This window comes from Salvelinus sp. IW2-2015, linkage group LG26 (assembly GCF_002910315.2).
Source record: "Salvelinus sp. IW2-2015 linkage group LG26, ASM291031v2, whole genome shotgun sequence".
Lineage (NCBI taxonomy): Eukaryota > Metazoa > Chordata > Actinopteri > Salmoniformes > Salmonidae > Salvelinus > Salvelinus sp. IW2-2015.
Window position 1 is genome coordinate 38,584,284 of NC_036866.1, and position 27,001 is coordinate 38,611,284.

At 43.1% G+C, this 27,001-nt stretch overlaps 1 protein-coding gene across 4 annotated transcripts in view; it reads left to right on the top strand.

The window, feature by feature from the left end:
- kdm7ab (lysine (K)-specific demethylase 7Ab) overlaps nt 1–27,001 on the top strand; it is a 47,831-nt gene that overhangs the window by 7,688 nt on the left and 13,142 nt on the right. For 2 of the 4 annotated variants that reach the window (XM_023971078.2, XM_023971079.2), the window contains exons 2-4: nt 23,661–23,746; nt 24,079–24,196; nt 24,283–24,443. In XM_023971078.2, the coding sequence (XP_023826846.1) occupies nt 23,661–23,746; nt 24,079–24,196; nt 24,283–24,443 (365 nt within the window). Of the gene's footprint in view, nt 1–14,126; nt 16,247–23,660; nt 23,747–24,078; nt 24,197–24,282; nt 24,444–27,001 lie in introns of those variants that run through there. The other 2 variants (XM_070435263.1, XM_070435264.1) reach the window with 2 other exon arrangements.

Consider the following 27,001-nt stretch of genomic DNA (forward strand, 5'->3'; position numbering starts at 1 on the left):
TTTAAAAATGAATTTACTTTATGGCAATCTTGCAAGCCCAGCAACTTAAAGCAACTTTCTAAATAATGTTTTGGTTCGTCTCTAGCTTGTTAGCTAGATAGCCAGTTCAAATAATGACCATATCATATAGCAACATCTCCACAACGTCTTCACTTAAGCTCATTTGTCTTTATTTTTACAGGAAAATAAACTCGCAACCTGATCATTATTTACAAGTTAATGGCGAGCCAATTACAGAAAATAGATTACAGATGTGAGTGTGACGAAATAATAAAAGCAGGGTATTCTACCAGAGTATTTTAGAACTTGGACACTGTCTCGTTGGCCTAACGTTATATCCTAATTTGACTTTGGTGCAGGTCATGTTCTTCACATTACAGTCTCTGGTAAACACATACACTTTGATTTTATTTTATATAGTATTTGTCACATGCACAGGATACAGAAGTTGTCGTGAAATGGTCACTTGCAAAGTGGAGTATTTTGTTTAGACAGCTAGCTAGCTAAACATTGAACCATAATCCCAACTCATAACATTACTACCCTGCACAAATCTGCAGGTAGCTAACCTACCAGGTTCAATGTTAGCTAGCTAGCTAACATTAGGCTATAACTAGCAATGCAAGTTGAAAATGCTGTATCCCTGAACAGGATGTTAGCGTTTTCTGGTGACTCTGCATAGACTATGTAATGGAGAGCGTTTCTATTTATAAATATAAATATTTTTTTATTTAGACTATCCYAAAAGAATTCATGATTATTATTTGAATAGTGAAATGATGTCAAATGCTCATCACTAGTGTGCGTGTGTGACTGACTGAGGAAGACTGATTGCACTGCCACTGGCCTTAGGCAAGTTCAGCACTCCATCTATCAATGTCCCTGCAGGATGAAAATACTGGGGAGAGATTGATGATCCATGTGATTAAACCCTTAAGTTTTTAGTGGGACTGGTCTGGTGGTTTACTCTATTTAGGCTGCTATTATGTTATTATGATTGCTTTGCGATGGGTGATATCATTTTAAGTGTGTGTGCACGTGTGTGGCCACATACGAGAGGCTGACGTTTCATATAGATGTATTGCTTTACCTCTAATCATCCAGTGTTGCACAGCTCTTCATTTACAGTAATTGGTTTTGAGTACTTTTTTTACTGTATCCATTGAAATGCTATGTCTGTGTTAATCAGATCATAATCAAGATCAGATCAATGATGATTAAATAGGGAACATAAGCTTAATTCACGTGGACAATAAATCAATTACATTTTATGAATGAAGTACAGCACTGGGAATGTCGCTGACTAGTCCATTTCATTAAGTGCTTGGATAACACAGTTTCAGGACTTCATAGCCTTCATTCAGTGAGTCTCATGATAACTTTCAGGAAGCTGTTTAACAGGAGAGAAACTATTTCAGCCTTAACTGGTAACACAATGTTCCTCCGCCGGTAGCCTAGCGGTTAAAGCGTTGGGACAGTAAACGAAAGGTTGCTTGTTCGAATCCCCAAGCCGGCAAGGTGGAAAAATCCGCTGTTCTGCCCTTGAACAAGGCAGATAACCCCCCCGGGCGCCAATGACGTCGATTAAGGCCCTCTGATTCAGAGGGGTTGGTTTAAATGCATAAACACATTGCGGTTGAATGCATTCAGTTGTGCAATTGACTAAGTATTCCCTTTCCCTAATCAGGTTTTCCACAATGGCAAAGCGAGGTCAACCCTCTGCTCATTCATTGCTAAGGAACTGATGAAGCCCAGGTTGTCATGTGAGAAACTCTTGAGCTGTCAGAAATTCGATGCATTTCATGCATGGCCTCTGACTATGGTTATTGTTATTGCACTTGCCGTGCCTTGAGATATTTATGAAACCTAAGGAAACATAGTTGACGCATGGACATTATAAATTGTAGGATCTACACAATGGCCTATGCCATTTTTCATACATAGGGTCCAAGAGTTTGTGCTGCTCCGGTTACTTGACGGTAACTCCTGGCCCAAGATTTCTGACCCATATACCCTGACCTAGAAAAACTCAGGTCCCTATAGGCTAATCATACAAGGGGTTTGTTGTGTGAAGCCTATGTTCTCAGCTTGGACCATGTCACAGGAAGTTGTCTCAGAGGCAGGCAAGACAGTGGCTTTGTCAGCAGAGGCCAAGGGGGGGCTGCTTCCTCTGGTGTGGAGGTGACACTTCCTACATTCATTATTCTCCATGGTCCTTAAGCTCTTAAGAAATGTCTCGGCCGAGAGAGGCTGCAGCCTGGCGGGGTTCGAACCAATGACTGTATATATGACTCACCACCTGGATTCGGTCTTATGTAGCAATTTGAATTTCAGTTTTTTATATTGGATAAAAGTAGAGACTCAGAGCTACAAAATGGTATATCATACACTGCATTTTTTTATTTTATTTTATTWTTTTTATCCCATTTTCTCCCCAATTTTCGTGGTATCCAATCGCTAGTAATTACTATCTTGTCTCATCGCTACAACTCCCGTACGGGCTCGGGAGAGACGAAGGTCGAAAGCCATGCGTCCTCCGAAGCACAAGCCGCACTGCTTCTTAACACAGCGCGCCTCCAACCCGGAAGCCAGCCGCACCAATGTGTCGGAGGAAACACCGTGTACCTGGCCCCCTTGGTTAGCGCGCACTGCGCCCGGCCCGCCACAGGAGTCGCTGGAGCGCGATGAGACAAGGATATCCCTACCGGCCAAACCCTCCCTAACCCGGATGACGCTATGCCAATTGTGCGTCGCCCCACGGACCTCCCGGTCGCGGCCGGCTGCGACAGAGCCTGGGCGCGAACCCAGAGACTCTGGTGGCGCAGTTAGCACTGCGATGCAGTGCTCTAGACCACTGCGCCACCCGGGAGGCCCATACACTGCATTTCTGAGGAACAATGGGACCACCTATGGGAGGAAGGATGTCAGCGTTGCGCATCAGCCGAAACCTGGTCCCGACAGTCGGAACGCTTCTTGGTGACAACACCAGGCTCCAGAGCATCGAAGCTGTAAAACAGGGAATAACAAAAAATCTGAAGACATTACAACCCTGCACAACATCAATTCACCTCCCAAGTTTAGATAAGAATAACCTCATACAAATAGAATTATTKTTTTTACCCCGAAGTGCTGGCACTGCTTGATCTGTGGCAATGYCCTGAAGTACGGAGTCAGATGTTGTTGACCTCCATAGTTTTCCACAAGACCCTTCACAACATCAGCAATCTCAGTGTTCAGTCTGGTCTTTCTGAAGTGCTGCTTGATGAGGCCGAAGRACCAGTCCAGGGCAAACTTGGTGTGGCCTGTGATCAGGAAGTGAAGGTCCAGATTGTGATGGAGCTTGGTCCACCAGGCACAATACCAGAGCACACACTTGTTCTTGTTTTGGCCACTGCAGTTATCACAATTCAGGTCCAACTCCGTAGTTGGTGAAGAAATGGTGCATGTAGTTGATGACTGCGCTGCTGCCTTTGCTTGCTTGGGCCAGCTCTCTTTTTGATGACTGTATGACTGGCGGATTAGAGTCAGGTGTGTTCTACTGATTTAATGCTGAAAGACACATTCCAGATACAAATATTTTAGCATTATTATACAATGGATGCAAAATGGCATTCGGAGAARATCACTACACACAGTTCATACAGGTAATGTTAGCTACTGTAGCTAGCCAGCCATTTAATGTCAGCTGGCTAGCTAACAGCAAGCTAGCTAAAGTTAACCAATAAGTTCAATGTTAGCTAGCTAACATTAGGCTATAACTAGCAATGCGAAATGGCATTCTGAGAAAACATCACTAACGTTACACACACTTCATACACAAGTTAATGTTAGCTAGCAAGCCAGCCACCTAACGTTAGCAAGCTAACAGCAAGCTTTAACTTGGTATCTTTTGTTTAGACATGTCACGTTAACATTAGCTAGCTAGCTAAAAAATTAACTATAGTCCCACTCTATAGAGTAACGTTACTAGCAACACAAACCAATTGTCATAGCAAGCTAAAGTTAACCAAAAAACGTTAGGTTCAATTTTAGTTAGCAAGCCAGCCATCGAACTCCAGCTGGCTAGCTAACAGCAAGCTTTAGCTTGCAATGAAAACAACTTTCGGACAAAATTTGAAACGTATAATATCTGAATCTGTAGCTAGATTCTTACCTGTATACATGGATGAAAGCTTCACGGCAGATTGCAACACCTTTTTATAAGACATCCTGTGTTTCCGTTTAGTTTGCACAGATTGTTTGCCCCGTTGTGTTCCACTGATTTCAAAACGTGTTATGAAATGAGTCAGCATTGTATGGCACGATCGTCATCCAGAAACGGACCTTTGTCAATATCGCCTGATAAAGTCAGGCCAGCAATGTTATTGAGAGCAGTAGCAACATATTTGCAGTTCTCCATGGCTAACATGTCTTTCTAAAAAAATGCAGTAAAAGGATGTATCTACGCATTACGAGCAGGTCATTTTAAGACCTGCTCGTAATGATGCAACACCACAGACCAATCCAAACTCCTCCCTCGGCATGTCCAGCCCATTCATTATCTCAGCCAATCATGGCTAGCGGGAAGGTTTTCTGTGGCTAAACCAACTAGGCTTGTAATTTAACAATTTTATATGTATTTACAGATGACATAAGTTTGATATTAAGGCACATGAAAGTTCACATGTTCGAGAAGGCATTTCTGCCAAAAAACACATTTTGATAAATATTATTTTACGTTCAAAAGGCTCTCCTGTGAAGTCGTGACTTGCGACATACGCCTAGTTTCCTGAATCGGGTCACATATATGAATGCACAAAGCCATCAATCACAGGACAACATTCATTCCTATGTGAAGACTCAATAGTGCATTTGAAGCCCAGGAAATCTGCTAAGATGGTGTCTCGTGGGAGATTTATGTAGACACAGTATGCGCAGTTTGAGCTACTCCCAGGAAGTGATGTTGCAGGCTAGCTCAGTGCTGCTCCCTCATTGAGTATCTCAACTTGGCCAGCAGCATACCACCCTGCATCCCACTGCTGGCTTGCTTCTGAAGCTAAGCAGGGTTGGTCCTGGTGGGTCCCTGGATGGGAGCCAGATGCTACTGGAAGTGGTGTTGGAGGACCAGTAGGAGGCACCCTTTCCTCTGGTCTAAAAGAAATATCCCAATCCCCCAGGGCAGTGATTGTGGACATTGCCCTGTGTAGGTTGCCGCTTTTTAGATGGGACTTTAAACGGGTGTCCTGATTCTTTGTGGTCACTAAAGATCCCATGGCACTTATCGTAAGAGTTGGGGTGTTAACCCCGGTGTCCTGGCTAAATTCCCTATCTTGCCCTCATACCATCACGGTCACCTAATTATCCCCAGGTTACAATTGGCTCATTCATCCCCCTCCTCTCCCCTGTAACTATTCCCCAGGTTGTTGCTGTAAATGAGAATGTGTTCTCAGTCAACTTACCTGGTAAAATAAGGGTTAAATAAAAGGCCAACCGGAGTACTGCAGGCAGCCATTACCTACTAAATTATCCCTACTTCTTCTGTGTATGATTTTGTTTTAAATAATCAGTTCAAAGACATGCATCTGATTTAATAGAAGTAATTATTGGTACAATGACCACAAAGATTTTCCGATGTTTTGCAAACAATGCCTGCAGTACCGCAGTCGGCCTTGAACTTCTTGGCTTCAATGAGAGGAAGCAGTCGTTTCCCCCCCCTGGTTCGAATAAAGAAGGACACAGCCCAGGGATGAGGGGGAAGAGTGAGTTTCTCTTCTGTTCTCTTCGCTGCATTTCCTGCCTCTCGACTGTGAGTGAAGTCTTTTTTTGTGAGAAGTTGTTCTCACAGACTCCTGCCCCTCGGCAAGTCTTTGTTTATGAATGACGTTAATTAATCAATATGAAGCTAACCTAGAAGAGGATGTTAATCGTCCGGTGAAATCGGTGACCGATGAATACCAAGGTCATAGCCAGGTACCTTGACTCAGCCATATGAGCTATGTGCTCATAGTAGCTTATACTCCCAGCTCAAATTCCATGGTTTCATCATGCGATGTGGTGTAAATGTGATCCAGAGAATCTGAAGGAGGAAATGTGTGTCTGGGGATAGGTTTGAGGCCCCTTGTGGGAAACTAACCCTGGTCACTGCTGATTCTGATAATTCCGTTATCAAGCCTACCTAATGTGAATGTTCAGTGTGCTCTTATGAATAAATAGGCTAGGACTGCCCTACCTATCACAAGCTTGGCACATACAAAGTTTAGCCTAAACCCAGAAAAGTAGGCCTGTCTGTAAGCTGACCTCTTAGTAAGGTGCGGAAAATGTTTGTTTCTTCTATTCAAGTGAGAAAGACGTGCAGCTATTCAAAGCATTCACGTCTACAGTGTGTGAAACAGACTGAAACAAACGGAACCATTAGCCAAAAACTCTGAATTTTTTAACATTGTGACAATGATATTTGACAATTTAATGGGAACATCTCTTCTTGAGCTGCCCATTTAGGGTTGTGACGGTCTTGGAATTTGAGGTTATGGTAATTGGCCAGGTCAATGTACGGTCATCCAACATAATCGTTGGGGGGGGGGATTGGTGCATATCAGACTCAAAAGAAGCACTTGGCTCTTCTCTGCAACTTCACTATTACCATTAGTTATTACCTATAAATATTAGTCCAGTATACAAATTAAGAAATTGGAGAGGATTGTCACATTTTCGTTTTGACACAACTTAATGTATAGGCTATCATACTCAAAAGAAACGTGTGATTTCACTTTGTTTAAATGTATGTTACTGTTGTCTTAGGCCTATAAGACCCAATGTAAAAAGGGGAGGTCACACTTGTTTACATGGTTATGCTTCTTAATAACAAAACTAGTTTCAAATAGGTTTTATTATCATGGCACTTCATTATCATAATTATTATTCAGGTTATTACTTATAAATATTAATCTACAAATTAAGAAATGCCAGGTTGGAGGATCTATGAAATGTTTGTATTGACACACAATTAGCACATGACTGAGTCAACATAGATGTATGCCTAACTGTCGGCTTTTCTGCAAAAAAAATAAATATTCAATACGGATCCTATTTCGACACACAAATCCATTCGCACGAAGTCCCCTGTTTCATTTCTAAATGTTTTTTCCAAAATGTGACATCACACCCTGATGCTGCGGTCAATCGATGGACATCTAGGCCTATAGAGAGAATCAGCGAACTCTCTCTCCACACACCCCTGTAAAAGGACCCGTCAATCAAAGCCACCAGCGCATGTCAGACACAAGAAAATATTTATTCTTTCCTTAAAACATATTTTTAAAAACCTAGGCCTACCTTAGGTTTTCTGAAATGAGGAAATAAGATGAATTGACAAGGAAAGTATGAAGGGGAGAGAGACAGTTATGCGATAGTATTAAATTGACAATCATTAAAATGGAAACAAATATACATGTCTATAACTTAAGAAAAGATTACGCATTAAGTTATACCATGCCAGGTTGGAGACGATTGGCGCATTGTCCATATTTATTTACTAGCAAGCAATGGAAACGTGCATTGTATAAAAGAAAGTCCACACTTCAAGTGCCATAGCCTATAGGCTAGTGCTTCTACACCCCTGTGCATCTAGCGGTTTAGCTGCTGGAGCATCAAGAGCATTGGAGAGGAAATGTAGACGTTTTAATAGAGAGTCTAACTTAAGTTAGCAGAACATTGGCTCATTCATTAGTAAATACCCCCGCTATTAGGTAAAGTGTATCTACATGAAAATAAAGTTAATACATTTAGCTAATTTGGTTAATAATGTAGGCCTATTTAAAAGTTTTTGACTTATTTTATTTTCACGACTGTCTTTATCCATACGCGTCAATTACACGGTTATTCAATTACTGTCACAGCCCTATGTCCACCAACATTGTTCACCAACATTCAGCTTTGTCTAACTCCGGTATGGTGCAGAGGAATGGGGCTGCAGCTTCAGTCTCTGCCTGTATGGGTGTGTGAGCAGACGTGTTGTACAGGGAGACGGGAACGCTGCCAGTGTGTCTGCCATCACCATGGAGACACCTTTGTGCCACCACCAGTCTAGGTGAAGCAGAGGGCAGCCACTGATAGATTGTGTTATTTGTTTGGAATCGCTTCTCAATGCGGAGGCCAGGGGAAATTACTGGAAATTCTAAAGTAGGGTGCTTCATAAGTGAACCCACCCAGATATGTCCAATATCACCTTGATGACCCCCACTAACCGTGCTCTCCAGGATTTTTTTGTGCACCATCAAACACTAACCAGTTTCTTGTAGCCGAATGTTGGCACCATGTCCTCACTGATGCTACTAATAAAGACAGATGTCTTATTTCCTTCCATTGTCTGCTCAAATGTGTTTCTCCCCTGGATCAACACAATGAACCTCTGACTGCACATCTGACTAATGAACAGCACCACTCGGACAAGATGGCAGGTCTCTTTAGAGCGAAGGCAATGAGGCGACGGATTGTCCGTGTCAGTCACTGGGTTCCTGGGCAGAGGAAGAGGATTTTCACCCTCATTGGCTCCTTATCTATCTCTGGAGTGCTGCTTCATTATGTTCCCTGCTAGTGCTGCTAGCACCCCCCCCCCCCCCCTCTCTCTTGGCAGACAGTCCCCATTGTCTCCTTCTCAAGCACAGACAGTCACTCTCCAGAGGGATTTAAGCATTTTAAGGCATGACGCGTGCAGCCGTGGGCCAACAGCCATGGACTTGTTTGTCTGTTTTTTCCCCCTCCTTTCTATCTGGCTAACATGACCAAATTTGAGGAGGGTTTCTTTACATTTAATCTTTATCCTTGGTATTTTACRGGTATCCACCAGAACACCACAGTCCAAAATAATACAAATATACACGTAGCCAAGCTGATTTGTTTTTGTAACATCTCCGGTGTTCTCCCTCCCACATCAACAGTGGTGCAATACCACTGCAACCGACTGATGTGTGTATGTAGGGAAACGCAACAGCAGCCATGCAAGGTGCAAATCCAACAGAATATAATTTATGTATTTAACCTTTATTTAACTAGACAAGTCAGTTAAGAACAAATTTCTATTTACAATGACAGTCTACCTCGGCCAAATCCTAACGACGCTGGGCCAATTGTGCGCCGTCCTATGGGACTCCCAATCACGGCCGGTTGTGATACAGCCTGAAATGGAACCAGGGTCTGTAGTGACGCCTCTAGCACTGAGATGCAGTGCCTTAGACRGCTGCGCCACTCGGGAGCCCTAAGTGGGAGAAAGAAGTCTCTGTTGTTACAATGGATATCCAAATCCTTTTTTGTACCTGATGCCTCCCTCTCACAGGATGATGGTATGACATAGACGAAGACTACACATGCATAAGGGAGTGGGCTAGACTCCCAGGAGTGACAATACATTTCGTGTTTAAAGGGTAGGAAGCAGGAGTCTTTACTCACCAATGTAACACCACATGGTCAAAGAATTATAAACTTTTAGTTGTAGTCACAATCTGGTTACTTCTAACTCCAAAAATTAGGTTTTGGGTTTCAAAATATTTATTTACTTATTTTCGGATATCTACGGCACTACTGCTACTGTCATTCAGAGAAGCTACTCTGGTACAGAGTTTGTTTGCTATGATCGAGCTGGCTAACTTTAGCCACTAGACAGGCTAGCATGTAGTTACATTCCAGACCTAGTGTTGGCAATGGTTAACTACAATTAATTATGTATATTAACCCTAGATTGCTGATGCTATGGATTAGCCAATGAGAGGCTTTGAAGCCACCGGTCGGCCATATTGGCACTCCCCAGAAGAAGCCATCCTCCATAGGAGTTAATGGAATTCTACAGTATTTAAATTAAGTTACATGTATTTAAGTATTTTTTGTTGTTGTAGTGGGGGCAGTAACATTAGAACTTTCAAAAAAGTATACTTAATGGTAAATGTTTTATATATATTTTTTTATGTTTAGAAAAGTGAGGTTTTAACTTTGCATTGGGCCTTTTGATGCGTATACTAATGTAACCACATGTAACATATGGATTTCCGTTTTTGCTACCTTTCATTTTAATGAACGAGAGAGACTGGGGGTAACCACGGCACCAGGAAAGAGCGGAGCTCACCTCTGGATCCCCATCACATGCTCATTGCTCCCATCATGCTCCATTCTTTGTCTGCCTCTGTAAGCTCACTGATTAGTCGCTCTCAGTGAGGTGGTGGTGATCTAGCTGTGTTGGGCTTCCTTCCGCTAGGCTAGAGACTCCTAGCCACAGGAGTGAGCTGCATGACATCACTGAGAAAGTTGCATCATTCACTCCATATCTGAAGAGGAGATGAAAACAAAGGCAGAATGGTATAGCCTAGTAACAGAAGAACGTCACTGGCTCGGGTTGGAGGTGAGCCTGAAATGGTGTTGAGTACAGTTGTCTGTAGTTGCGCTTAATTTCTTCTGCCCCTTACTATTTTGATTTGTTCTGTTTCACTTCATGTAGGTTAGGCCTAAGCCTACTCTGACATAATTACCGGGTTGCCTGGTGACTAATGTGTTTCCTGAGAGGGTGGTTGTTTCATCATTAGCCTGCTCTGCAACAAAGGGAGCTGTGAGTCGTTATTAGCTCTGTGTCCTTCACACTCAGTAATAGTGAGTGGAAGTAGCAGTGTGTGAGAATACAGGGCCCACTGTTCCAATGCACGACTGCAGTCATGACGTAGGGAGAGGGTGTGTGGTTTGTAGTCAGTTCCGGACCGTCTCTCAGAGCCAGACATTCTCAATAACACACACTGCCACTGTGTGATTAGTTACCCGGTTTTCAGTGGGGCTATGTTCTGAAGATGTGGAATCTTTAGGTGAAATAAGCTGGCAAATCAGTGGTGTTGTCATCAAGAGACTGGCAGACTCTCTCTTAAGGCCAGGTACGACACCCTCATAGTCAACCCCCCCCCCCCCCCRTAKRCATATCACAATCAACTTTTACCAGCTGAATGAAGACACAAATTACTTTTTTTTTTAAACTAAATATGCAAATGAGGTGATGTCATCTCATTAAATATGAACATATTTGTATATCACGCAAATAAGTTATTGTGGCCACCAGATGAAGTCAGCGTAAATATTTTGTTAAGACACTACAGGACCAGACTTGTCCAGAGCAAATTGTGGATAAATACTTCTTTCATCATTCTGTCTATAAAAATCTACAGTACCAGTCAAAAGTCTGGATACTACTCATTGAAGGGTTTTTCTTTATTTTTACTATTTTCTACATTGTAGAATGTAGTAAACAAAGTGTTAAACAAATCAATATACATTTCAGATTCTTCAAAGTAACCACCCTTTGCCTTGATGACAGCTTTGCACACTCTTGGCATTCTCTCAACCAGCTTCATGAGGATTGCTTTTCCAACAATCTTGAAGGAGTTCCCACATGCTGAGCACTTGTTGGCTGCTTTTCCTTCACTCTGCAGTCCAACTCATCCCAAACCATCTCAATTGGGTTGAGGTCTGGTTATTGTGGAGGCCAGGTCATCTGATGCATCACTTCATCACTCRCKTTTGTTAAATATCCCTCGTTGTCCTGATGAAAAACAAATMACAGTCCCACTAAGCACAAACCAGATGGGATGGCGTATCGCTGCAGAATGCTGTGGTAGCCATGCTGGTTAAGTGTGCCTTGAATTCTAAATAAATCAATGACAGTGTCACCAGCAAAAGCACCATCACACCACCTCCTCCATGCTTCATGGTGGGAACCACTCATGTGGAGCTCATCTGTTCACCTAGACATTCACCTGCATCTCACAAAGACATTGGGTTGGAACAAAAAATCTCAAATTTGGACTCATCAGACCAAAGGACATATTTGTCCATTGCTCGTGTTTCTTGGCCCAAGAATGTTTCTTCTTCTTATTGGTGTCCTTTAGTAGTGGTTTCTTTGCAGAAATCCGACCATGAAGGCCTGTTCTCACACAGTCTTCTCTGAACAGTTGATGTTGTTTGTTACTTGAACTCTGAAGCATTTATTTGGGCTGCAATTTCTAATGAACTTATCCTCTGCAGCAGAAGTAACTCTGGGTCTTCCTTTCCTGTAGGGTTCCTCATGAGAGCCAGTTTCACCATAGCGTTTGCTGGTTTTTGCGACTGCACTTGGAGGAAATAAATTCCACAATAAACTTTTAACAAGGCACACCTGTTAATTGAAATGCATTCCAGATGATTTTATTTATTTTTATTTCACCTTTATTTAACCAGGTAGGCCAGTTGAGAGCAAGTTCTCATTTACAACTGCGACCTGGCCAAGATAAAGCAAAGCAGTGCGACCAAAAACAACACAGAGTTACACACAAACAAACGTACATTCAATAACACAAAGGAAAAATAGATTTTTCTATGTACAGTGTGTGCAAATGTAGAAGAGTAGGGAGGTAGGCAATAAATAGGCCCTAGAGGTGAAAATAATTACAATTTAGCATTGATACTGGAGTGATAGGTGTGCAGATGATGATGTGCAAGTAGAGATACTGGGGGTGCAAGAGGGTAAGTAATAATATGGGGATGAGGTAGTCGTGTGCTATTTACAGATTGGCTGGCTGTGTACAGGTACAGTGATCGATCGGTAAGCTGCTCTGACAGCTGATACTTAAAGTTAGAGAGGGAGATAAGACTCCAGCTTCAGTGATTTTTGCAATTCATTCCAGTCATTGGCAGCAGAGAACTGGAAGGATAGGCAGCCAAAGGAAGTGTTGGCTTTGGGGATGACCAGTGCTATTTACCTGCTGGAGCGCGTGCTACGGGTGAGTGTTGCTATGGTGACATGGGAGGTGAGATAAGGCGATGCTTTACCTAGCAAAGACTTATAGATGACCTGGAGCCAGTGGGTTTGGCGACGGATATGTAGCGAGCGCCAGCCAACGAGAGCATACAAGTCGCAATGGTGGGCAGTATATGGGGCTTTGGTGATAAAACGGATGGCACTGTGATAGACTACATCCAGTTTGCTGAGTAGAGTGTTGGGGGCTATTTTGTAAATTACATTGCTGAAGTCAAGGATCGGTAGGATAGTCAGTTTTACGAGGGTATATTTGGCAGCATGAGTGAAGGAGGCTTTGTTGCGAAATAGGAAGCCAATTCTAGATTTAACTTTGGATTGGAGATGCTTAATGTGAGTCTGGAAGGAGAGTTTACAGTCTAACCAGACACCTAGGTATTTGTAGTTGTCCACGTTATTCTAGGTCAGAACCGTCCAGAGTAGTGATGCTAGTCGGGCGGGAGGGTGCGGGCAGCAATCGGTTGGAGAGCATGCACTTAGTTTTACTAGCATTTAAGAGCAGTTTGAGGCCACGGAAGGAGTGTTGTATGGCATTGAAGCTCGTTTGGAGGTTTGTTAGCACAGTGTCCAAAGAACGGCCAGATGTATACAGAATGGTGTCATCTTCATAGAGGTGGATCAGAGAATCACCAGCAGCAAGAGCGACATCATTGATATATACAGAGAAAACAGTCGGCCCGAGAATTGAACCTTGTGGCACCCCCATAGAGACTGCCAGAGGTCTGGACAACAGGCCCTCCGATTTGACACACTGAACGCTATCTGATAAGTGGTTTGTGAACCAGGCGAGGCAGTCATTTGAGAAGCCACGGCTATTGAGTCTGCCGATTTAAGTCGAAAGCCTTGGCCAGGTCGATGAAGATGGCTGCACAGTACTGTCTTTTTTATTGATGGCGGTTATGATATCGTTTAGGACCTTGAGCGTGGCTGAGGTGCACCCATGACCAGCTCGGAAACCAGATTGCATAGTGGAGAAGGTACGGTGGGATTCGAAATGGTCGGTGATCTGTTTATTAACTTGCCTTTCGAAGATTTTAGAAGGGCAGGATGGATATAGGTCTGTAACAGTTTGGGTCTAGAGTGTCTCCCCCTTTGAAGAGGAGGATGACCGCGGCGGCTTTCCAATTTTTGGGGATCTCAGACGATACGAAAGAGGTTGAATAGGCTAGTAATAGGGGTTGCAACAATTTCGGTGGATAATTTTAAAAAGAGAGGGTCCAGATTGTCTAGCCCAGCTGATTTTTAGGGATCCAGATTTTGCAGTTCTTTCAGAACATCAGCTGTCTGGAGTTGGGTGAAGGAGAAGCGGGGGGGGGGTGGGCAAGTTGCTGCAGGGGGTGCTAAGATGTTGGCCAGGGTAGGGGTAGCCAGGTGGAAAGCATGGCCAGCCGTAGAAAAATGCTTATTGAAATTATCATAGATTTATCGGTGGTGACACTGTTTCCTATCCTCAGTGCAGTGGGCATCTGGGAGGATGTGCTCTTATTCTCCATGGACTTCACAGTGTCCKAAAACTTTTTGGAATTCGTGCTACAGGTAGCAAATTTCTGTTTGAAAAAGCTAGCCTTAGCTTTCCTAACTGACTGAGAATATTGGTTCCTGACTTCCCTGAAAAGTTGCATATCGCGAGGGCTATTTGATGCTAATGCAGTACGCCACAGGATGTTTTTGTGCTGGTCAAGGGCAGTCAAGTCTGGGGTGAACCAAGGGCTATATCTGTTCTTAGTTCAATTTTTTTTTATGGGGCATGCTTATTTAAGATGGCGAGGAAAGCACTTTGGAAGAGCAACCAGACATCCTCTACTGATGGGATAAGGTCAATATTCTTCCAGGATACCAGCGAGCAGGCCTTTCTAATCGACCTGGCCCGGAAGTGTTTTAGGGAGCGTTTGACAGTGATGAGGGGTGGTCGTATGACCGCAGACCCATAACGCACGCAGGCAATGAGGCAGTAATCGCTGAGATCCTGGTTGAAGACAGCAGAGGTGTATTTAGAGGGCAAGTTGGTCAGGATGATATCTAAGAGATTGCCCATGGTTTTGGATTTAGGGTTGTACCTGGTAGGTTCCTTGATAATGTGTGTGAGATTGAAGGCATCTAGCTTAGATTGTAGGACGGCCGGGGTGTTAATTATGTCCCAGTTTAGGTCTCCTAATAGTACGAACTCTGAAGATAGATGGGGGGTGATCAGTTCAAATATGGTGTCGAGGTTTCAGGGGGGTCTATAACAAGCGGCAATGGTGAGAGATTTATTTCTGGGAAGAGGGATTTTTAAAAGTAGAATCTCAAATTGTTTGGGCACAGAACTGGATAGTATGACAGAACTCTGCAGTAGATTGCAACTCTGCCCCCTTTTGGCAGTTCTATCTTGTCGGAAAATGTTATAGTTAGGGATGGAAATTTCTGGATTTTTGGTGGCCTTCCTAAACTAGGATTCAGACACGGCTAGGACATCAGGGTTGGCGGAGGGGTTGGCGGTTGGCGGAGTGTGCTAAAGCAGTGAATAAAACTTAGGGAGGAGGCCCTTATGTTCCATTATGCATTATCCTTATGCTTCTAATGTTAATATGCATGAAACCAATGCTTTTACGCTTACAGAAGTCAACAAATAAGAGCGCCTGGGGAATGGGAGTGATGCTGGGGGCTGCAGGGCCTGGGTTAACCTGTACATCAGGAGTAGGATTAGAGTATTAGCTAAAGCCAAAAAAATATATGGTTGTCTAGTGCGTTCGGAATAGAGAGTAAAAGGAGCAGGTTTCTGGGTGCGGAATGATAGATTCAAGGCATATTTTACAGACAAGGAAGGGTATGGTAGGATGTGTGTACAGTGGAGGTAAGCCTAGGCATTGAGTGACGATGAGAGAGGTTTTGTCTCTAGAGGCACCATTTAAGCCAGGTGTGGTCACCGCATGTTTTGGGGGTGGAACATAAGGGCTAGCTAAGGCATATTTAGCAGGGTTGGAGGCGCTACAGTGAAATAAGACAAAAATTACTAACCAAAACAGCAATAGACAAGGCATATTGACATTAGGGAGAGGCATGTGTAGCCGAGTGATCATAGGGTCCAGTGAGTAGCTAGGCGTTCTGGAAGCACGGCGATTCAGACTGCTAGCAGGGCGGGGCTAGCAGATGGGCCTCAGGGGGACGTCGCAACGGGAGAGCCTGTTGAAACCCCCTCGGACGGTTATGTCGGCAGACCAGTCGTGATGGATCAGCGGGGCGCCGCATCAACAGCAAGGGGTCCAGGCCAATTGGCAAAAGAGGTAATTGAAGCCCAGGAATTATCTGATGGATTTCTTCGCCTAGCTGGGAGATGGGCCAAGCTCGAGGCTAACTGGTGCTTGATTCGGGACAGAAACTCCCTCAGACGGTTACGTCGGCAGACCAGTCGTGATGGATCAGCGGGGCTCCGCGTCAACAGCAAGGGGTCCAGGCCAATTGGCAAAAGAGGTAATTGAAGCCCAGGAATTGCTTGATGGATCTCTTCGGCTAGCCAGGAGATGGGCCTAGTTTGAGGCTAGCTCCAGGCTAACTGGTGRTTGCTTCAGGACAGAGACGTTAGCCAGGAGTAGCCATTCGGATAGCTAGCTAGCTGCGATGATCCGGAGTAAAGGTTCAGAGGTTGCGGTGGGAATCCGGAGATGTGGTAGAGAAAAGCAGTCCGATATGCGCTGGGTTGATATTAAGCTGTGCAGGCTGGCTGCCCGGGCTGAGGCTGGCAGATGTCCAAGTTAACGGTGATGACTGCTAGCAGTGGCTAACTGACTAGTAGCTAGGGGTTCCAGTTCTAAAGTGTAAAAAATAGCAGATCCATACCACATTGGGTGAGGTGGGTTGCAGGAGAGGTGGGTTGCAGGAGAGTATGTTCAGTCCGTAGATGGAAAATMAGATTAAAAATATATACGAAGAAAAACGATATATACAAGGGACGGGACAAGACAATCAAAACAGACATCCCACTGCTACTCCATCTTGATTACCTCATGAAGCTGTTTGAGAGAATGCCAAGAGTGTGCAAAGGTGTCATGGCAAATGGTGGCTACTTTGAATAATCTAAAATATATTTTGATTTGTTTAACACTTTTGTTTGGGGGGGGGGTTACTACATGATTCCATATGTGTTTATAGTTTTGTTTTACGATTATTCTACAATAATTATAAATAAAAACTGTAAAAATAAAGAAAAACCATTGAATGATTCCAAACTTTTGACTGGTACTGTATAAAAAAAAATTGGACAGTTACACGCTGGAATTAAAATGCACATGATGAGTGAGAGAACAGACTGGCTGTGTCTGTCTACAGCATCAGCTCATCAAATTAGAAATCAAGTCTATTTTTCTCGCGTCTACTTGCTGCAATGCTGGTAAAATAAGCAGATAAATTGCGTCAGTCGTTTGTTGAAAAGGAATTGGAGGAATTTTTATGATCTTCCCTTAGTAGACTAAAGATGTAGTTTGAATTGTATTGGGCTGTAAGCTAAGGTTTCAGTCAAATAGGCTACATATTTGAAAACAATTGCAGCCTACCTGTGTTGTTTTCGATCATAGGCATATAGTTTAGGCAGGCTATGGCTGGGAAACTTGAGGATTTTTCAAGAGAATACTATTATGTAGATGAACGAGACTTCTTTATAAACTGCTRGGGTATTCTAGCTTCAACTCTCCTCACGTTCGTGAGCTAACATAACTGTTTAGCGCAGGCAGGTACGGAGGCTCCCGTAGGACATATAAGGTGTGTCAAAAGGAACACACAACATTAATTCACAAGGACTACATAGTAATGAACATAACAAATACAACTGATTTTATTATGGATTCACATGACAATTTAAGTTGGCATACACTACATGGTGTAAGTGAATTGACCCTCTGCTCTCTGTTAACTTCTTACGGCTGAGATCCCGTTAACAGGATCGACTTGACAACAGCCAGTGAAAGTGCAGGGCGCCAAATTCAAACAATAGAAATCTCATATTTAAAATTCCTCAAACATACTAGTATTTTACACCATTTTAAAGATAAACCTGTTGTTAATCCCACCACAGTGTCCGATTTCAAAAAGGCTTTACGATGAAAGCACACCATCAGATTATGTTAGGTCAGTACCTAGTCACAGAAAAACACAGCCATTTTTCCAGCCAAAGAGAGGAGTCACAAAAAGCAGAAATATAGATAAAATGAATCACTAACCTTTGATGATCTTCATCAGATGACACTCATAGGACTTCATGTTACACAATACATGTTTTGTTCGATAAAGTTCATATTTATATCCAAAAATCTTAGTTTACATTGGCGCGTTATGTTCAGTAATGTTTTGCCTCCAAAACATCCGGTGATTTTGCAGAGCCACATCAATTTACAGAAATACTCATAATAAACATTGATAAAAGATACAAGTGTTATACATGGAACTTTAGATAAACTTCTCCTTAATGCAACCYCTGTGTCAGATTTCAAAAAAACTTTAAGGAAAAAGCATACCATGCAATAATCTGAGTACGGCGCTCAGACACAAAAACAAGCCATACAGGTACCCGCCATGTTGTTGAGTCAACAGAAGTCAGAAATAGCATTATAAATATTCACTTACCTTTGATGATCTTCATCAGAATGCCCTCCCAGGAATCCCAGTTCCACAATAAATGTTTGTTTTGTTAGATAAAGTCCATAATTTGTCCAAAAACCTCCTTTTTGTTTGCGTGTTTAGTTCCAAAATCCAAATTCATGACACGCAGGCCAGACAAAGTCAAATTCCATTACAGTTCGTAGAAACATGTCAAACGATGTATAGAATCAATCTTTAGGATGTTTTTAACATAAATCTTCAATAATGTTTCAACGGGAGAATTCCTTTGTCTTTAGAAACGAAAAGGAACGCAGCTACCTCTCACGGGGGCGCACCTGAGTGAGCTCATGGCACTCTGCCAGTCACCTGGTTGAAACAGCTCTCATTCCCTCATCCTTCACAGTAGAAGCCTGAAACAAGGTTCTAAAGACAGTTGACATCTAGTGGAAGCCTTAGGAAGTGCAATATGACCCCATAGACACTGTATATTGGATAGGCAAACCTACAAACCTCAGATTTCCCACTTCCTGGTTGGATTTTTTGTTTTCTGCCTGCCATATGAGTTCTGCTATACTCACAGACATCATTCAAACAGTTTTAGAAACGTCAGAGTGTTTTCTATCCAAATCTACTAATAATATGCATATCTTAGCTTCTGGGCCTGAGTAGCAGGCAGTTTACTCTGGGCACCTTATTCATCCAAGCTACTCAATACTGCCCCCAGCCATAAGAAGTTAACTGCTTCCCTTGTTTCCTGCAATTACGCTCAGATCAAAGCAGATATCAGCTAGAACTGCTCCCAGGCCCGCCTCCCGGCACTGAACAGAAACTGTTTGTTTTCAGCCTGTCGGCCGGTCCTCTCCTCTACCTTAACCTGTGGCACCCTCCCCTCAGCCTGGCGGAAGGGGAGAGCTGGAGGCTTTGATGTGGGCACCTCAACTGCTGTTCCAGCGGGGCTGGTTCCCCCACTCTGTGGCCTAATGGATGCCACCCACCACCACTGTCCCAGAGTAGACCAAACATCCGGAGCCACGAAGCAGCCTGTGTCTGAAGTTAAACCACAACACCATGAGGGGGGACCACTGTCATTCCCAGGGCATAGGAGGCTAACTCTGGTCAATATTTTTCACACTTCAGCATTCTACGGTACAAAGAACGTTGGACATAAACAGAATAAAGCTTTGTTTTGTGACATGTCAATGTCATATAAGAAACCTTTTTCGGGTGGACAGGGGGCCTGCCTGTGTTACCCAATGTTCGTTTTATGCATGCTTCCAACCAGTTGCAAAGGGTCTGACATTTTCAATGGGAAGTTAAGCCCTGGAATTTGGGGAATCTTGCTTAAATTCATCAAAAAAGTTAGCTTATAACAGTGAACCTTTTTTGTGGGATACACATAAGGCAATTTTAGTTCGTGGCATATTTTGGTTAAACTATCCCCAATTCAATGGAATTACAACCCTCTGCATGCACAGGGCATTCTTCACATGTGCAGTGCACTTTCACATCACATGTACAGCTGATTCTCAAGATCTTGCACTCGAATGAGATGCTATTGAGCCCACACTACTACACTCTGAGCCAAGGACTACATGCTTTCTGGTAAGTTTTGATTACATTACTGGGTGGGGTGAATATATTTTAAATTATGTGATTTTTTGTTAACTAGTAAATAGTAGCCTACAGCAAAGTGTGTTTAAATAATTTCTAACTTGTTAACAATTTCTGCAAGTTAGTTTTTGCTATCGTGTGGGTTTTAGCTTGCTTGAACCGGCTGAGGAGTGTTAATTCACCTGTTTCCATACATGTTTCATTTTTAAACATTTATCTTACAAAGGAGTTGTTTAATCTGCTTAACTATTTTATTTCTAATCTTTACAGGAAAATGCCACGGGCACTATCTGATGTGTGGAGACATTTCACTGCAGCTAATGTAGAAGGAAAAGCTGTGTACATTTGCAAATACTGTGCCAAATCATATGTGAAGAATACAACAAAGATGCAGAATCATCTGGCCAAGTGCATAAAGTTCCCTCAGCGCTCACAACAAGCGACATCTGACAAAATTCCCTCTACTTCTATTCGAGGTGAAAATGATGAATCAGACACCTTATCGATAGCAACAGCCACCTTATCGATAGCAACAGCTCATGGTCCTCCTGGAATCAGAAGTTGTTTTGATTCAATGGAGGAATGTAGTCAGAAATGCTGATGAATGTCTTGCTCGAGCTGTGTATGCAACTGGTTCACCTCTGATGCTCACAGGAAATGTGTATTGGAAGATATTTCTGAATGTTTTTCGCCCAGCATACACCCCTCCAACCAGACATGCTTTATCTACTAATTTGCTGGTGCAGAGTTCAACAGAATTCAAGTGAAGGTCAAGCAAATCATTCAGAAAGCAGACTGTATTGCAAACATCTCTGATGGGATGGTCGAATGTTCATGGGCAAGGAATAATTAACTACATCTCCACCCCTCAACCAGTATTCTACAAGAGCACAGACACACCGGTCTCTACATTGCAGATGAGCTGAAGGCAGTCATCAATGACCTTGGACCAGAGAAGGTATTTGCACTGGTGACCGACAATGCTGCGAACATGAAGGCTGCTTGGTCTAAAGTGGAGGAGTCCTACCCTCACATCACACCCATTGGCTGTGCTGCTCATGCATTGAATCTGCTCCTCAAGGACATCATATAACTGAAAACAATGGATACCCTCTACAAGAGAGCCAAGGAAATGGTTAGGTATGTGAAGGGTCATCAAGTTATAGCAGCAATCTACCTCACCAAGCAACATGTTGTCAACATGTTGTCAACATGTTTGACAGTCTCCTGGAGGGGAAGGAATCTCTCCAAGAAAGGGCCATATCAGAGTCTGCCGATATGGACAGCCCCATCAAGAGGATCCTCCTGGATGATGTATTTTGGGAGAGAGTGGTAAGCAGCCTGAAACTCCTGAAACCTATAGCAGTAGCCATTGCACGGATTGAGGGAGACAATGCCATCCTGTCTGATGTTCAGACTTTGCTTGCAGATATAAGAGAATAAATCCGTACTGCCCTGCCCACTTCACTGTTGCTCCAAGCAGAGGAAACCGCAGTTCTAAATACATCAAAAAGCGTGAAGACTTCTGCCTGAAGCCCATACACGCTGCAGCGTACATGTTGGACCCCAGGTATGCTGGCAAGAGCATCCTGTCTGGTGCAGAGATCAACAAGGCCTATGGTGTCATCACTACCGTGTCTCTCCACCTTGGCCTGGATGAGGGCAAGGTTCTTGGCAGTCTGATGAAGTACACTTCCAAGCAAGGGCTTTGGGATGGAGATGCAATATGGCAGTCGTGCCAACAGATCTCATCAACCACCTGGTGGAAGGGACTTTGTGTATCTGAGGCTCTTTCCCCTGTTGCCTACATCATCCTCCAAATCCCACCAACATCAGCCGCCTCAGAGTGCAACTGGTCCTTGTTTGGGAACACGCACACCAAAGCACGCAACAGGCTGACCAATACAAGGGTTGAAAAATTGGTGGCCATCCGGGCAAATTTTTTGGCTTTTTGAGCCTGACAACGAACCATCCTCAAGGTTGGAAAGTGACAGTGAAGATGAGGCCTCAGAGTCTGATGTTCAAGAGGTGGACATTGAGGAGGTCCAGGGAGATGACATGGAAGCCTGAGCGGAAGACAACCAGTTTTTTCTAGACTATCATTTTGCAGATATATGTTGAAAACGTTTTTGGGATATGCGATGGATCATTGGAGATCATTCAATATTTCCTTTTGTTGTTCAGTGAAATCATCCTATGTGAAGAYTCAACTCWTTTAATTAAAGTTCAATTCGTAACTAAATAGTTTCATTTCTATTGTAAGGATTTGATTATTTGCAATTATGTCTACTTATGAAAAGGTAAATGTTTGTCTCCATCTGATATATTAAATATATCCAATGCAAGAAACATCTACATTTAAATTGTATTAATTTGCATATATTCCCACGGAAAGTTTCCACCTCCTGAATATTCCCCAAAATGTGCAACCCTAGTTAAGGGTCAAGAAGATTGTTCTGAGAGAGATAAAGAGAAAATTGATCAGAGACAGCACGCTCAAGTGTTTTGGAAAGAAAAGAAAGAAGGGATACAGGTCTATAGTTTTTGATATCAAATGAGTCGAGTGGGCAGGTTGGCCAGACCTCACTAGTTGTAGGATGTCATCTGGAGAGAGAGGGGAGAAAGCGGTCAAGGCGTAAGATAGTTCTATGTGAGTGAGACCAGTGGACTCAATAGACTGAGTGAATGAGTAGCGGATGTCGTCAACCTTTTTTTCAAAGAGATTGACAAAGTTGTCCGCAGGGGGGGTGGAGGATTAAGGCGGGAGGAGCAGGTGGAAAAGAGTTTCCAAGAGTTTGAGGCAGAAGCTTGAAATGGCTACCTCAGCTGAGTGGCACAGATTTATAGTTCTCACTCTTTACTGAGGGGGTTGAAGTTGTTAACTTTGAGAAAACAAAGGTGCTAAGGTAGTCAAAATGACTTGTGGATTATGATATCCTTATTTGACAAATGGATCAGGATGGCAGGATGTTCTGTATGTGAAAGGAAGTGAGCTGAAACCTTTTTATAGCTTCGTTATGTGATTTTGATAAAGCCCTCTTAGATTTGGATTCCCTGCATTCCTAAAGCTTAAAACCGCTCACAAGTTTAAAGAAGGCAACTTTGAGACTTTCCKTTTCTCTCTATCCCTGCCTACTACAGATGGCTGTTGATGTGTACCCTAGTTGGTTGACCACTTGGCTGGATCCCTTCTTGAATGAGGAGGGGTAGTATTTACATTTTGCAACAGTTATTTAGGAACAGTAGTTTTGTCTCCCGATTCACAGACACCCAAATATCACCTATGTATATTTTGACATGGCCTGTTGATTAACGGGACACACTTCCTCTTATTATTATCATTGTAATTGTTTTACATTGTCTCAATGGGRCACTAGGCTATAAATAGGAGCTATGTGCAATGGTCAGGTCACTCTGAGGAAGACGTCAGATTGAAGTCGAAACATCAGTCACCTGTTCGCATCATGTACAATGGATTCAAATGGGCAATAACAAATCAATCCTTTTTACCTCGAATTAGTCCTTTTGGAAGGCTTTCTTGGTAAACCATTCTAATTGGAGGGTGATGTTGGATCACTCCCTACATTTTAAACTATATTTACTACAGATATGTTGTGTGTTGAGAACCAGCTTATTTCATAAAACTGAGTCTAAATATCAAAATGTTCTCTTCCCTCTCCAGCTGTGTCCAAGTGGAAGAGCACCATGCCGTGGACATCGATGTTTACCACTGTCCCAAATGTGATGTCCAACACGGTCCCTCCTTGAGTAAGTACCACCACACACTCTGTCACTCTGTATTACTCCAGGTTGATTTAATATTTGGCTCTCCACTAGACGTCTGACCTCACAGAGCATACGGCAGGCGCATTAGGGTAATTGAATGATGGTGTAATCATCAAATTGAGATTGAAGATGGCCCTTGTTCGGCTGGAGATAATGTGGGCTTTATGATCTTCTGAAATGGTTTATAGAGACAATCCATAATGCAAGAATTCTATGTTCCTCAGACCCCTGCAAACTTGGTGTAGTATCTGCTCTGTTTGATCATTGACTCTGACGGTTGAGGAGTTTTACAACTCGTTGTCTTGTCTTCCCAGTGAAAAAACGTAACAACTGGCACCGGCATGACTATACAGAGCCTGACGATGGCAGCAGGCCGGTGCAAGCGGGGACCTCTGTGTTTGTACGAGAGCTGCAGAACAGGATCTTTCCCAGGTACTGAAGGAGCCAAGATCTTGTAAAATGAGTAGAGGTAGATGGCCAATAATGTAATATAAATGCCCCTCTTTCCTTTGTTGCAGTGCGGATGAGATCATGGTGCAGATGCAGGGCCATCAGGTAACACAGAAGTACCTGGAGAAGCAGGGCTTCCACTACCCCATCACCGTTCCCAAACTGGATGGACTAGGTCTCAAGCTGCCCCCCTCCAGCTTCTCTGTAAGGGATGTGGAGGAGTACGTTGGTAAGAGGAGAACATTTGAAAAAATAGACTGCTTTCTGGACACTTTTCGATTGCCGTTAAGGCGGCGCTAGTGTGAAACGCACACTCATTGGCAATTTTCACTTGTAAAACCCAGCGCTCTGCTTTTTTCCAACCTTTGTGCAAGTGTTGTTAATTTATCTGTCTAACATCAGCTGCCTTGCGCTGAGGTAGGAGGTGTTGAAATCTGAAGTGTGTCCTTACAAAACATGCACCTATATGCCAATTTCAGTCAGTGCAACTAGGGATATTTAACACCGACCAAAAGCTGGTCTTAGGAGTAAAGCGATTTGCTTATGGGCTGATGGCATTGATTTTATCAGCGGAGGCGCACACAGTAGGCTTATTGAAAATATCACAATCAGCAAAAGAGTTAATGAAATCCCCCATTTGTATTTATTTTTGTCCATCTTCTATGAAATGTGTGGATTCATTATGTGCGATGCCCATTGCATTAAAGGTGACAGTGACTGTAGGAAGCCTGTTTAGGAACATCAAGTTATTTTAAAAAGACTGCTATCAAAAAATGCCTCTTCCACTTTCCTTTGTTGGACCTCTAACTGTCAAATCGCGGGAATTCCTATCACTGTTCATGGTTCCAAATCCGCATGTAGGCTATATTTGCCTGTTTATTTACCTTTCACGTGGCAAAGTTACTACTGGCCATATCAACTGTGATGGTTGGCTTAGTGGTTTGAACATGCAATACATTTTATGAAAAGCACTCAAAGGTAAAAAAAAATATTATATTTTTTCCCCCCTAAAAATATTATATTTTTTCCCCCTTTTTCTCCCCAATTTTGTGATATCCAATTGGTAGTTAGTCTTGTTCCATCACTGCAAAGGTCGAGAGCCATGCGTCCTCTGAAACACGACCCCACCAAGCCACACTACTTCTTGACACACTGCTCGCTTAACCCAGAAGCCAGCCGTACCAATGTGTCGGAGGAAACACCGTACACCAGCGACCGTGTCAGCGTGCATGCGCCCGGCCCGCCAGAGGAGTCGCTAGAGTGCGATGGGACAAGGACATCCCGGCTGGCCAAACCCTCCCCTAACCCGGACGAAGCTGGGCCAATTGAGCGCCGCCTCACGGGTCTCCCGGTCGCGGCCGGCTACGACACAGCCTGGGATCGAACCCTATCTGTAGTGACCCCTCTAGCACTGCAATGCCGTGCCTTAGACCGTTGCGGCACTTGGGAGACGCCCTCATACTCAACTCTGGACCTCGAAGCCATGTCCACTGATTTAGACCTGGAATACCAGGTGGGTGCAATTAGTTATTGAAAACCAGCAGTAGTCCGGACCTCCTTGGGTAAGAGTTGAATACCCCTGTTCTATAGCCTAAGATTTCCATGTTGAAGCCAATTTAATGTAGAACACTAGATGTTTGTTATAACTTGGCCTGTTGTAGGGTTAGGCTATTGTATAGTTTATTAAATAGTAGCCTAGGCATATCTTCAATGGATAGGAGAAACATCATAGGCTACTCCTGCCAAAAAGCCCTTGGCCTTAGGCCTAAATGTGCCTGTTCATGGAACGAGAGATGCAATTCTTGATATCATGATTCTGACCCCATCCTATTTAGAAATATAGTTGTCATTTAAAAAAAACATTGCTTCACTGTCCATGGCTTTGTTAGAATGCATGGCTCGCATGCAATACAATTTAGAAGCTGTCTGCTATGTTTGGAGAGGTGCGAATATGATCTCTAACATGGTTCCATGATGTTTATCTTCATAGAGCTCAAATCCCYTTAACGGGATCAATATGACAACAGCCAGTGAAAGTGCAGGGCGCCAAATTAAAACAACAGAAATCTCATAATTTAAATTCCTCAAACATACAAGTATTTCACACCATTTTTAAGAAACTTCTTGTTAATCCCACCACAGTGTCCGATTTCAAAAAGGCTTTACGGCGAAAGCATACCATGCGATTATGTTAGGCCAGCGCCTAGTCACAAAAAACATACAGCCATTTTCCAGCCAAAGAGAGGAGTCACAAAATGCAGAAATAGAGATAAAATTAATCACTAACCTTTGACGATCTTCATCAGATGGCACTCATAGGACTTCATGTTACACAATACATGTATGTTTTGTTCGATAAAGTTCATATTTATATCCAAAAATCTCAGTTTACATTGGCGTGTTATGTTCAGTAATGTTTTGCCTCCAAAACATCCGGTGAATTTGCAGAGAGCCACATCAATTTACAGAAATACTCATTATAAACTTTGATGAAAGATACAAGTGTTCCACAATAAATGTTTGTTTTGTTCGATAAAGTCCATCTTTATGTCCAAATACCTCCTTTTTGTTTGCGCGTTTAGTTCACTAATCCAAATGCACTAAGTCCAGACGAAAAGTCAAAAAAGTTCCATTAATGTTCGTAGAAACATGTCAAATGATGTATATAATCAATCTAGGATGTGTTTATCATAAATATTCAATAATGTTTCAACCGGACAATACTGTTTTCATTAGAAAGGAAAGGGAACGGAGCTCACGGCCACGCGCGATAAACAACTCATGGCT